General features: G+C 43.4%; 1 protein-coding gene across 2 annotated transcripts in view; it reads left to right on the top strand.

The window, feature by feature from the left end:
• The window catches only part of MYO5B (myosin VB), a 148,890-nt gene that overhangs the window by 106,949 nt on the left and 29,344 nt on the right, over positions 1-12,597 (top strand). For both annotated transcript variants that reach the window (XM_063179615.1, XM_063179614.1), the window contains exons 22-26: positions 2,799-3,038; positions 7,809-7,893; positions 9,300-9,448; positions 10,208-10,327; positions 11,404-11,541. In XM_063179615.1, coding sequence (XP_063035685.1) covers positions 2,799-3,038; positions 7,809-7,893; positions 9,300-9,448; positions 10,208-10,327; positions 11,404-11,541 — 732 coding nt within the window. The remainder of the gene's footprint in view (positions 1-2,798; positions 3,039-7,808; positions 7,894-9,299; positions 9,449-10,207; positions 10,328-11,403; positions 11,542-12,597) is intronic.

The raw sequence follows: 12,597 nt of genomic DNA on the forward strand, positions 1-12,597 counted from the left end.
ACAACATTTGGTTAACATTGGCTTTTCTGTCACGGGTTATGAAAGCAGCAGAAGATCTGCTTCAGGGAAGGAGTCGTGGAGAGCTTTTAACCAGGCAGAAATAATGGTCTCGAGCTCATCTTGCTCTCCCTCAGTCTCTCCACAGACCATTTTGTAGGAGTTTCTTGGATGCTTTCTGTGTATCTTTTGCAGGAAAGAATTCCTGCTCTGGGTTACATGTGGTGGTCTGTCCAGAGAGCTGAATTTAACCATCCTTCCAGGGCTGCCCGGTTTCTCTGGGATGCTTTGGAAGTGCTGAGGAGCATTGTTCCAGCAGATTCTCTTCTCAGTGCACTGAATCTTTTTTCTGGCACGGCGCATTTGCAGTATCATCGTTTCCCTGAAGGATCTTGCTTTCAGTCCTTGCTAATCTATAAACACAACCTTTGAAAATACCAATTAACTTTACAAGAAAAAAAAAGCATATAGCAGGTAACCTGGAGAGCTGCAGTTGTGTTGGTTTGTTTTGAGTAGCTGTGGAAGAAAATGTTTCTATTTCTGCTACTTTAGCTCATGCATGAGTAGAGATGCAATCCTCCGTGTGCCCCTAAGGAAGAGATCTTTCTTTGAAAACATTAAAACCTATTATTGTACATCAGCCTCGGCTCAGATGCTCTGGCATCTGTAACTGGAATCATTTAATTAGGTTTTTTAATCGATGAGGGATTTTTTGCACACAGAAGAAAGATTTTGATCTATTTTGCTGCAAAACATCCTCACTGGAGCACTATCTTTTCTATTTACATTGGACCAATTCCTTCTCTTTTTTTTTTTTTTTTTTTTTCTGGGTTTTTTTTTTTTTTTCTTTTTCCTTCAGGTAATTTTCTTTAAATCTGTTGGAATTGCCTGAGACACTTACAAGGCATGTGCCTAATTTAGTGTTGCATGTTCTTGCAGCCAATATTTAGACACACTGTGAGCTCCCTGCACTCTCTCTGCAAGCACTGCTATCTCTGTGAGCATTTTTGTGAATAAAACTAGTTTGGGTAACAAGCTGAGGAATTTGTTACATCTGCCTTTGGTAGCAAAATAAATTGGGGTTTTTTCACAGAGCCTGAGTTGAAACCAGGACTGTCTCAAATCTGCAGGACTGGATAATGGTTGAAAATAAAGCAAGTTCAAATTAAATAGGGTTTGTTGAGCAATCTCTGATTGCAGTGGGGAAGAACCCAGTAAATGCTCCCTCATGTCAGTAGTTTTTAATAAAACAACCCAGAACCATTCCTGTGCATTTATCTTGTATTTGCATTAAAATCTTGGTTGGGTGCTGTGTGAAACCATGGACACAAGGTTCTGAAAATGCATTTATTTGGAAATATCTTCAGAGCCCCTGCTCTGGAGCCAGCCTGGCCCAGCTGGGGCTGTTCAGCTGCACCAGAGAAGCTCCAGGGACACCTCAGAGCCCCTGCCAGGGCCTCCAGGGGCTCCAGGAGAGCTGCACAGCCCCTGGGGACAAGGCAGGCAGGGACAGCACCCAGGCAATGGCTCCCACTGCCAGAGGGCAGGCACAGATTCTGGCACATTGGGAATTAGCAATTGCTGGCTGGGAGGGTGGGCAGGCCCTGGCCCAGGGTGCCCAGAGCAGCTGTGGCTGCCCCTGGATCCCTGGCAGTGCCCCAGGCCAGGCTGGATGGGGCTGGGAGCAGCCTGGGACAGTGGGAGCTGTCCCTGCACATGGCAGGGAACATGATGTCCCTTCCAGCTCAAATCCTTCTAGGATTCTACGAAATGCCTTTGGTCATGCAGAAATTATAATTTCCTAATATGATACGAATGCTGAATATTGATGTTCATTAATAATTCATTACTAGGGAACAAAGGAAGAAAATGTTAATATGGCTCATTTACTTGTTTTTTCCATTTGAGATGTGTCTTTATCTTGCTTCTGAGCAAGAGCACTGAGATGCAATGAGAGGGGGTGCTTTGGGAGGTCACCTTAATAGGGGCCAGAAGGATGATCAGAGCAAACTTTAAAAACTAGAATGCATTTTAAGTTTCAAAATTCTTCTTGTGGTATCAAGCTTATCTACCCAAAGTCAGCACAGCTTATGTAGTAGGCTTTTAATAATGCTCTTGGTTTTTGGCCTGGTGATGCCTGATAATTATGATGTTTTATTAGTCACAATGTAATGCCCATTGACTTTGATTTGAGGCCCAAAAATGAGCAAAGTCTGCTGAATTTTCAGTTCTCAAAACTGGGGAGAAAATCAGTGCTAAATGCTAGAAATGAAAACCTGAGCAAATGAAAGGATGGCTGAGCTGGCGCATGACTTGAAACTGGAGTTTGGGGAGCTCCTTGTGCTTGAAGCTGCAGTTCTGCATTGTCACTCCGGGTTTCTGCAGGTATGGGATTCAGGAATAGCAGGGTATACTGCAAAAGGAATACTACAAAGGCCCCCAAAATTGCAAACCAATCATATTAAGCTATGCTGTTTGGAAGCTGTAGTAAAAGTGTAGTATTTTGGTTTGGTTGCAAGTGCTACCAAGAGTTATTTGCCTTTTCTCTGAGTGATATCAGCGTAGTACGATTTGACAAATGCTTCTGTAATCGTTGCCAAAATATTATTGAGCTTTTGTCACAGTTTAGAAATAGCTTTTAGCTTTATGAGCGTCATTAGGATGTGCATGGGAACGTTTGTTATTGTGGGTCTGTCACCCACCGTGCTTGGGGATTTGAGTGGTTACTTTTGTACTGCATCACTGCGTGCACTGATGTCACTTGTGCTCTTGTCTTCTTCTTCCTGGGATGCTGGCTGCAGAACAAGGAGAACAAGCTTCTGAATGAGCAGCTGTCCATGCTGACATCAGCCCACTCCTCCGAGGTGGAGAAGCTGAAGAAGGAGCTGCAGCAGTACCAGCAGACCCAGCAGGGTGATGGCAAGCAGCTCCTCAGCCTGCAGGAGGAGACGGAGCGGCTGCGGCTGGAGCTGGAGAGGGCTCACGGCGAGAGGGAGGTGCTGGAGGACAGCCATGGCAAGGAGAGGGACCTGCTGAGGAAGGTACGGCTGTCTGTCTGTCTGTCTGTCTGTCTGCCACAGGTTGTCTCCTGCAGGTGGCCATGCTGGTGAGAGCTCGCTCTTCAGAGCTCTGAAGGGAAGTGTCTGTTCTTTGAGTGTTATTTCTGCTGCTGAATGCCCCTGGGATTTACAACAGCTCCTGGAGCAGGACAGGTGGAGATCCCTGCAGGAGCAGTGGCTGCCTTGTGTCAGGACACCCCACCCTGATGCCTTTTGTGCTGCCAACCACAAGGAAATGACCCAAACCCAAACACATCTGGAAATCAGGGTGCCTAAAAACCATGAACATCATAGAATCAAAGAGTTGTAGAAGTTGAAAAAGACCTGTAAAATCACCAAGTCCCACCATCAGCCCACCACCACCATGTTCAGCACTAAGCCATGTCCTCAAGTGCCACATTTGTGTGGTTTTTGAATACTTCCAGGGCCACTCTACCACTGCCCAGAGCAGTCTGTTCCAATGCTTTACAAGCCTTTCAGTGAAAAAAAAATTTATCCAATATCCAACCTAAACCTGCCCTGGCACAACTTGAAGCTGCTTTTCTTGTCATGAGATTCATGTAAATGCCAGAGCTTCATGTGTATACAGTGATTCCTCATGGTGCGTAATGCAAATTACTGGGGAGGTCTGTAACAGCTGCTGCAAATATTAGGAAGGTGTAAATATTCCTCACCCCAGCCCGGGATGGGACACAAGGTTCAGTTTCTGACATAGCTGGTGTTGTAGGTATGCACAGAGCGTGACCTGTGTGAGGACCAACTTCCCTCCCTGAGGAGAGGCACTGCTCCAGCAACAGCTGCTGGTTGTTACGGTCTTTTATGGCATTTGGAGCTGGGATATACACAAAATAGATTTATTTTTTTTCCTTCCTCCTTCATGCAAATCCAAAGAATATCCTGGTTTGGAAGGGACCCACAAGGACAATCAAGTGCAGCAATCCTGTTCTTTGTCTCTTGGGGTGGGAGCAGTCCAGCACTGCCACCATTGTACAAGAAGTCATTCTAGTGGGAGGAAGAGATTTCAGAGTGTAAAGTTTGTTTTGCAAATAGCAAAGATGGACCTTTTGCCCTGAATTTCTTCACTGATCAGATTAATTCTGAATAACACCCGTTCTCTTTACCTGAGGCACTGACATGAGAGTTCAGTGTCCTTCTGCAAATGCTTGTGGCTGCTCAAGTTAAATCCATGATATCTCTTCTGCACCAGAAATTGAATTGAATCTTTGATCTTGCAATTGGAAAGAATTTAGGGATTTTATACTCAATAAATTGCAAAGAAAAAGCTGGTTTGCAGCTGTTATTCTAGAACAGTACTTGGTGTGTGACAACCTGAAGACGAGTCACTTTTGGAAATTAAGAAAAAGAAAAAAAAAAAAAGAAAAGCTTGGAATTAGCTGTGTTATTATTACAGTGGAAGAATGTCCTTATGAGGCTCTTCTAGGGCACTTCACACAGCACCATTGCTGTGTCAGGGTGATTTACCCCAAGCCTCTGGCATGACTCAAATGCACTTTTGGATGTGCTTCTCAAAGAGGTGAACGGTCTGTACCCTTGCTGTCCTTGGCTGGACCAAGAGAGCTGCCAGGTGATCACTTGCTCCACTCCTTGCACTTGTGGTTCACCACACAGGGACATGTGAAACTAGTGATTTCCTTTTAAAATTATAATATTCTTTTTGGCACAGGGCTCTGTTCATTAGCTGGGTGCAGCACAGGCTTTTAGGGCCTGAAAGGATGCTTGATTTTAAGGGTGATGCAGCTGGGGATAAACTGTGTCTCTTTGTTCTTGATTGCAAATCGCCTTTGAGCACTTGGATGGAAGGTTGGATTAATCACTGAAGAAATGCTTTTAAAAAGCATGAAAACAAAGCAGAAGATTTCCCTTGTTGTAAAAGTGCCTACAGCAGAGCAAATACTGTGCATTTCACCATGAAAATAGACAGTTTAATTATAAAACATTTTTAATGGTGCAGGCTCCTATTTCTGGCATTAGCTTTACATTGCTCCCTTCGGTTCCGTGTAAGTGGGAAGAGGGAGAGGACCTGTTTCCTTCCTGAAAATATTAATTTATCCAGAACACTTCCCAAGAAAAATTCTGGGAAGAGATTTTTGAGTTGGTCTAATATCTGCTAGAAGCTGGGAAGCATCATGAAATTAAATTCAGGTGAGAAGCAGTTTTTGCCTTCAGTATCAAGAGGACACCATGGGCATGGTTGTAGTGGGATAGATTCTCAAAGACATCTCACTTCTGAGTGAGACTGAGATGAGCCTTTAATTTTTCTTAAGCTCCTGCAAATCCATGTCAGTTATGATTTAGTTAATGAAGAAAAGTCCTTTAATCTCTTCATCACAGCCATTCTGTCTAAGTCCTTAGTTTTAGAGCAGCTCTTCTTATTTAATTTTATGATTGAATCTGAAACATCTGGGTAAGTACCAACAGCTCCTTCCAGGGCTTTTGGTAGCACCTATTCTTCTTGCTTCGTAGCTAGGATAATTCACAGCCTGGCCAGGAATTTCATTAGAAAAGTGCCAAATGCCATCATCCTTTCCTTGCAAGACTGGGGGAGGATGAGAGGCAGACCTTATGAGCAGGCTGCTCCAGGGAGACACTTAGATAAGAGCTGCAGCCATCACAAGGGCTCCCTGCTCAGCATCTTCCCCAGAAATCTTTCAAAGCAGGTGCTCTTGCATTTGAAGCACCTCCACAGATCTGTTTCCTGTGGAAAGATAAGCAGGAGGTACAAAAGTTGCCTGTGTAGGTATCAGGGGTGGAGTTGGCGCTGCTTGGCCATTGTGTGGACCATTCATGTTCCCACAGGGCTTGGTTAGACATGGGTTTTGATCTCTGAGCTTATTCCTGTTTCATGTAGAAGCAGGAATGCAGAAAACAAATCCAGTGGCTTAAGAGAACATCTTAAAAATATCTCTACCCAACCTGGATCAGAAATTTTAAAATCTGGGAATAATTGTTGTGGATTCTGTTAAGTCTTGCTCTTCCAAATATCCTCTCAGCACAGTTGAGAATCCTCAAGATTTTTGTCTGTTTTGTTTTCCAACCATCATAGCTTTGGGCAGAGAATTCCTTATCAGCACCCAATAAAAAGCATTAGAAAAATAATCCCACTGTTTTTAATCTTTTCCTGATGGGACAAACAAGTAGAGCTCCTTGCTGTCCCATTGCAGCACAGGTTTTCCTTCCATTCCATCACTCCTGTATCTCTTCTCCAATTTTTAAAAAATTCTTCATATCTTGAAGACACTAGTGCTGATCTAATGACAGATGTGATTTATGGTGAAGGAGTGCAGTTGGTTTTGGTACAGAATATTAAAATCTTGGCTCAGTTCACAGGATTTAAAACACTAGTAGCTCTGTATGCTTAAATTATGGGGTTTTTTACTTTCTAGTTGTACATCCAGACTCCAGCCTTCTAGGAGAGGTGCAGACAGATGTAATGCAGAGAGCTGGAGTAAATTAACAGGGAGAGTAACAAGTAGGGAGGTTTTTCAGTTTGTGCATGGAACAGGACTGATTCAGTTGTGACTTACAAGAAAATATTCACTGTGCTTTTGTCCTCATCATTAGGATGTATCTGGCGTAGCCAGTGTTTGATAAAATGCCTTAATTTGAGCATGCTTGTGTGGAAGACTGAAATCTGTGCTAGGAATGCACGCCAGCTGGGCTGCCTATAAATTTAATCTAGTGGTGACAGCAAAATTATTACTCTTGGGCTCTGGAAACTCTTATTATGGTGTTTACATTGTTGTTTATCATTGGTGCCTTGAGTTCCTTCTGCTGTGTGTAGCTGTTTCCCAAGCAGTGGCTACAGGAAGTGGAGGAGCAGGCATAGGGGATGACACGTGCTGGGATGATGTGTGTCCTCCCCCTGACAGCAGCAGAATCATCCTGCTTAGCCGCGGCACCGTATTTCACTTGACAATATGATGGTTGTGTGTTTTGAGATAACGCTGTTGAATGCACCAGAGTTCAGGAAGCTGAATAATGTTCCAGGATTGGTTGCTGTCAGCATCAGCCCAGCCTTGCAGTTGTGACAAGTGAAAATAGCATTTTCAGGATTTAGTTCCTGTTCTCATTATTTTTTACGAGGCAATTGTTGTTAATAGTTGCTAAATATGCTGCTGTTGTATTGCCAAGAGCCCTGGTACATGTCATTCCTCGCTGTACCAGAGGTTCTCTAGTTGTGGGAAGCACTGAAGTGACTCATCATGCTACATGGACTGGGTACAATAAAGTTAAAAAAGCCTGATCTATTCACTCAGCTCACATTCACTGTGTCCATCTCAGCTCCTGAAGTGCTACATCTCTGGGGACAATCAGCATATTTATTTCCCCAGCAGCTGTGACTCGGTGTTGTGACTTGAGGACAATGATGAAGCCCATTGAAATCTAAAAATAAGCCTCTGATTTGATGACCTGATCACTTCCAAGAGCTTTGCTCCTGCAGGTCGTGGCCACCAAGTCCAGCTGCTCCGTATTTTGTAAAATTCTGCTGAAAATGTAGATTTAAGGGAGAAGTGCACTCAGGAAAGGGGAATTTATTCACTTTTGTAGCAGTGCATTTTTCCTGTGTTTCTGCTACCCGTGTACAAAGGATAAGTGGCGAAGCACAGGGGAACAGATCTCTTAAAGAGCAAAGAGAGGCCGAACAAAGCCCCCTGTCTCCTGCCAGGTGAAATTAATCCCTGCAGGAGCCCTGCCCTGCTGCCAGCAGTAACTCTCTGCCTTGTTCCCCAGCGTATCTGCGACCTGGAAGAAGAAAATGCTCTCCTGAAGCAGGAAAAAGAGGAGCTCAACAGCAGGATCCTCTGTCAGTCTGAAGGTAGGAAAAACTGCCTATGGCATCGTCATGCCTCCATTAGACAAGGGCTTAATCTTCTCCCCTGAAACTAATTTTCCCTGCCTTGAAAAATGCTAATCTTCCCGTGACCCTTTCCTGGTGGCTTTTGTCTCTGTTTTGTTGTGCAGGTAGCTGTGTTCATGCTGTCCTACTGCATGAACAGAGCTGCTTGCACAACAGGTAAGGCAGAGGCCAGTTTAATTGGTGAAATACAGAGTAAAGTACCTAGCAAGGCTTTTTAGTTCAGTTATGTTAAAGCATTTCATGCAGACAATGTGGGAGGCAGTGAAGCTGATGGAGTAGGGAATAGCTGTATCCCAAGAATAATTAATAAAGGATCTAAGGGGCAGCACAATTCACATTATTGAGCTGTGGCAAAGGATTTGTCTAGTGTGACAAGAGCCTATAAGTGTTTTTTAAAAGCAGAGACTTAGATGACAAGTCGTACATAGGGGAAGCAACCTGGGAAGATCCCATTTCACAAAAGGAACTCTCCTGCATGTATTGAGCTTTTCTATTTTTTTGTCATCCTTTTCAGCTTTGATTTTGCAGCAGGATTTACAAAGGTCATCCTGCTGTGGATGTAACTACCACTGCTCTGTGGTACTTGTGAAGTGCATTTTGCTCCTAGCCTAACACAAAACAGAAGAATGAAGATAACATATTAAGAAGAAACTTGCTGCAAATATTTATTCATCCTTTACAGGATGCTTTTGGAGCATCTAAGATGGGAGAAAGGAAGAGTAGAGGGTTGGTTTGTTGTTCACCCATTGAAAACAACACATGGGCTACATTTGCCTCGTTCCTTAGGAAGAGAAGGGACCAGGTTTGCTTCCAGAGGGGAGTTTTCAACAAATAACTCAATTTATTTGGATATGAACTTCTTTGAACCCCCACAATCTTGCCATGGTAAATGTTTGATGATGACACGAGGAAGAGCTGCTGTTGTTGATTTGCTCCTATGCCAAAGCTGCTGCTGGGAAGTAGGCAGGGAAGTTTTAATATAAAGCAAGTACCACTTTTCAACCCAAATGTATTTCTGTACCGTGCTGGGCTTTTCTTAAGTGGGTTTATGGCTGGTCCATGGGAGCTGTAGCTGCCACAGTTAAATAATGGTTTGTAGGCACTGGAGAATTCTCTTTAACTCAAGGCAAAGGATTGCTCTGCAAACAGAAGAGCTGAAGCTCTTTCAAATATTGAGGAGACAAATACAGATTATAATGGTCTCTAAATATTACTGAATACTTACATGTATTTAGGCTCTTGGCTCTTGGCAAGGAGTATGTTGTTCATTAGTTGTTGTTGTTGTTGTTCCACATGTTTACAAGAAGCTTGTTTCTCAGCTAAAGTTCATAATTTCTTTTTTTTTCTCCCTTCCTATTTTAAAGATGAATTTGCACGAAACACAGTTGAGGAAAATATGCAGATGAAGAAAGAGCTGGAAGAAGAGAGATCTCGTTATCAGAACCTGGTAAAAGAGTATGCAAGTCTGGAGCAGAGATATGACAACTTGAAGGATGAAATGACTATTTTTAAGGTAATTAAACTGGAATTATCCCTGTTCCCTTGTGCCCTGGACCTGATGTTGGTGCCTGGATAACGTGGCTCACTCACCCCCAAAACATTTAATAGAGCTGCGATTAGTGGGCAGGTTGTGCTTGATATTTCTAAGGATACCTATCTGCACTGGAGCCAAACCTTTTGTGTACCTTGCAAGAGGAGCTTGGTCTTCCATGCTTCTCTGTGAAATGCTTACAGATGTCTGTGAACCTCAGCAAAAGCTGGCTCATGCTTGTTGTTGTTTTGCTTTTGTGTTAGTGATGTTCATGCGAAGGTATTGGGTTAAAAAAGCAAACAAATGAAAATCTCCAGCAATATGACTTCAGAATTTCAAAAGCCAGAGTTTTTAGGTTCAGCATTGCTACAGTGTTAGAAAAACTGTTGAAAATCAGAGTGCTGCTGGACTTGATGGAATTCTGAGTGTTTTAAAGAGGGTCCTGAAGGGTTCTGTCAGCAGCACAACCTTGAGCTCAGATTTGCATGTTCATACTTACCAGGCATCTGGTGTCATGAAGAGCCTTTAATTCATGCAGAATTTTAAAGCTGAGCTTCTATATCACTTTTGCACTTTGAAGTGTTAATAAGAATTTTAAGGGTAGGGCATAAAAACTTAGAACATGTAATTCTCTGTAAGGTAATTTAAGTATATAGCCACATATTTGCTCTAAAGAAGCAACACTTGGAGAGGAGTCCTTTAACACTGGGTGCTTTATATGTGTGCACCGTTTCTTGGCAGCAAACACCAGGGCACAGGAGAAACCCATCCAACCAGAGCAGTTTGGAGTCTGATTCCAACAACGCATCCATCTGCACCTCTGAGATCGGGGACACCGAGGATGTGATACAGCAGGTGGAGGTACAGCAAATGAGGGGGGAGGGCAGGGGAGCCCTGCTCTGGGCGGGATGGGTGTGGGGTCTGCAGCACAGGGGGACAGTGCAGCCTGGACAGTGAGGTGGGACGGATGGAATTGATTCCATGCTGTAGAAATGCATCGTTAATTGTGTGAGAGGGACTGCAGGGTTGTGGTGCTCTGGCAAATTCTACTTGTTTGCAGCATCGGGGCTCTAAAAATAATACAGTGCTGTCTTTGGGCTATACCAGCTTGAGGACTGATGAAAATCCATCACAGCAGTTACACCCAGTGGTGATGGATCATGACTGTATCATGATCCCTCTCTGCAAGGACACCAGAATTCATTGGCCTCTTGCCCTGAGCATTTTCCTTCCCATGCATCTTCATGGATGCTTTGCTGGCCAGCACAGCCCTGTAATCAAATCAACAGTCTCCTAATGCAGAAAAGAGCAGCACAAATTATTCCTTGGCTATCAAGAATCCTGTGGAAAAGGGAAATGTGTTTTTTATTTACATAGTGTAGGCTGCTTTTTTAACTCCACTTTTCTGACTCTTGAGCACTTACGGGTGTTCAGTATCCTTAGGGTCAGCTCTACCCTTGCAGGACCATAGTTTGTGTCCCAATACACATCTGCAGAAGCCCCCATTTCCCTCTGCTGGCTGCTGCATTATATCGTTTTGGTATTCTTGAACAGCTCTGAAAGCATTTTCTGAAGTCAAAATAATCAGTATTGATAATGCTTTGATATAAAATATTCCAGGTGTGGCATTTAAAAAACCCCAACAAATAAACACTTAACTAAAAGGGACATTTTTTTATGTTCTTACCTGCATCACCTACTTATCTGTTGGGCTGTTAAGCATTCAGTGATGTATCAAAACAAGTCAGGTATTTTACTGACACTAAAAATAGGTATTTAGAATGTGGACTTGCTTTTTGGAAGTACATGTGTTTCTTAGGATGCTCTTGTTCCTGGCTGTGGCTGATGTACATACAGGGTGCATCTGCCACTGTGCATGGGTGTAGAGCTTGACACTGAGGTCTTCTCTTTTTTCCCTCCCTCCTGTCCTTCTCCAGGAGATTGGGATGGAGAAAGCAGCCATGGACATGACCCTATTCCTAAAGCTACAGAAGCGAGTGAGGGAGCTTGAGCTGGAGAGGAAGAAGCTGCAAGCCCAGCTGGAGAAAAAGGAGCAAGAGAGCAAGAAATCCCAGGCAAGAGGCATCTTTTCATGGATACTAATATTTCATATTTGTAACTGGCTTTCCTTGATTGCCTGAGGCCACATGATGTAGGAATTTAGCTTTAGAAGTGACAAGTTCAACATAAGGGGCTACAAATCCATCTGGAAAATGGAGATAAACTTTTTTTTTGTCCACTAAGGACAATTGGACAGGAGAATTGCTTTATTTATTTGTTTAATCAAACCGGTTGTAACATATTTAGGCCAGTATCTTAAGCTTCTTGAAAGCAATGAAATGTGGAATCAATTTTGGCACACGTTATTCCACCTGCACTGACCCTGTGTCTCACATGTGGTGCCCTGCATGTTCAACAACCATCCCTTTTGGATGATTCCTTTTATTCAAGCATTTCTTTGCTGTCCTGACTTCCCTCCATCCAGCAGTGTGTGGCATGAACTGGAAAGCACTTCACACCCATGTCAGTCAGGCTGGTGTCCCCATTTTGGTTTTATTATCATCTCTGTGTTTTGGTTAGGTTTTTTCCTTCAGTAGTGATCATAGAGAGGAATACAGGTTAAAAGTAATGTAGTAAGTCAGAAATATCAGGGTAGCTGTTAGGAGAATGGGTTCTTAATTTCTGTTGCAAGGCAGGGAAGTCTTTTGCTGCATTCTTCGTTCCTTGTGAAAAAAAAACTACCAAAAAACCAAACAAAAAACAGCCTCAAACTTCCTAAAATTTGAGTTGTTTGCTTGAAAACAAATTAAAAACATGTATATCTAAAAAATTAAGATTACTGGCAGCCCAGTGGTAACTCAGGGGGCAGGAATCTGTGAGTCTGAAAATAGAGCTTTCTAGGTGGTGGTGAGCTGACTTCTGGGCTGGGGGGTTTCTATAGCAGATCTCTTGAATGTGCTTTCCCTGCCATCTGTAGCCAAGGCTCTGTGGCTTCTCAGAGGCCAGAGTGTGCTATGAAACAGCAGTGCTGCTGTGTGCTTGGTGCCCTGAAGCACTGCTCTTTTACAAATTGCTGGGCAAATGCCATCCCTCTTGGTTACATATTTGGAATTTCTGGGGCTCCTGTTGCT

The sequence above is a fragment of the Melospiza melodia genome, chromosome Z (assembly GCF_035770615.1).
Source record: "Melospiza melodia melodia isolate bMelMel2 chromosome Z, bMelMel2.pri, whole genome shotgun sequence".
Classification (NCBI taxonomy): domain Eukaryota; kingdom Metazoa; phylum Chordata; class Aves; order Passeriformes; family Passerellidae; genus Melospiza; species Melospiza melodia.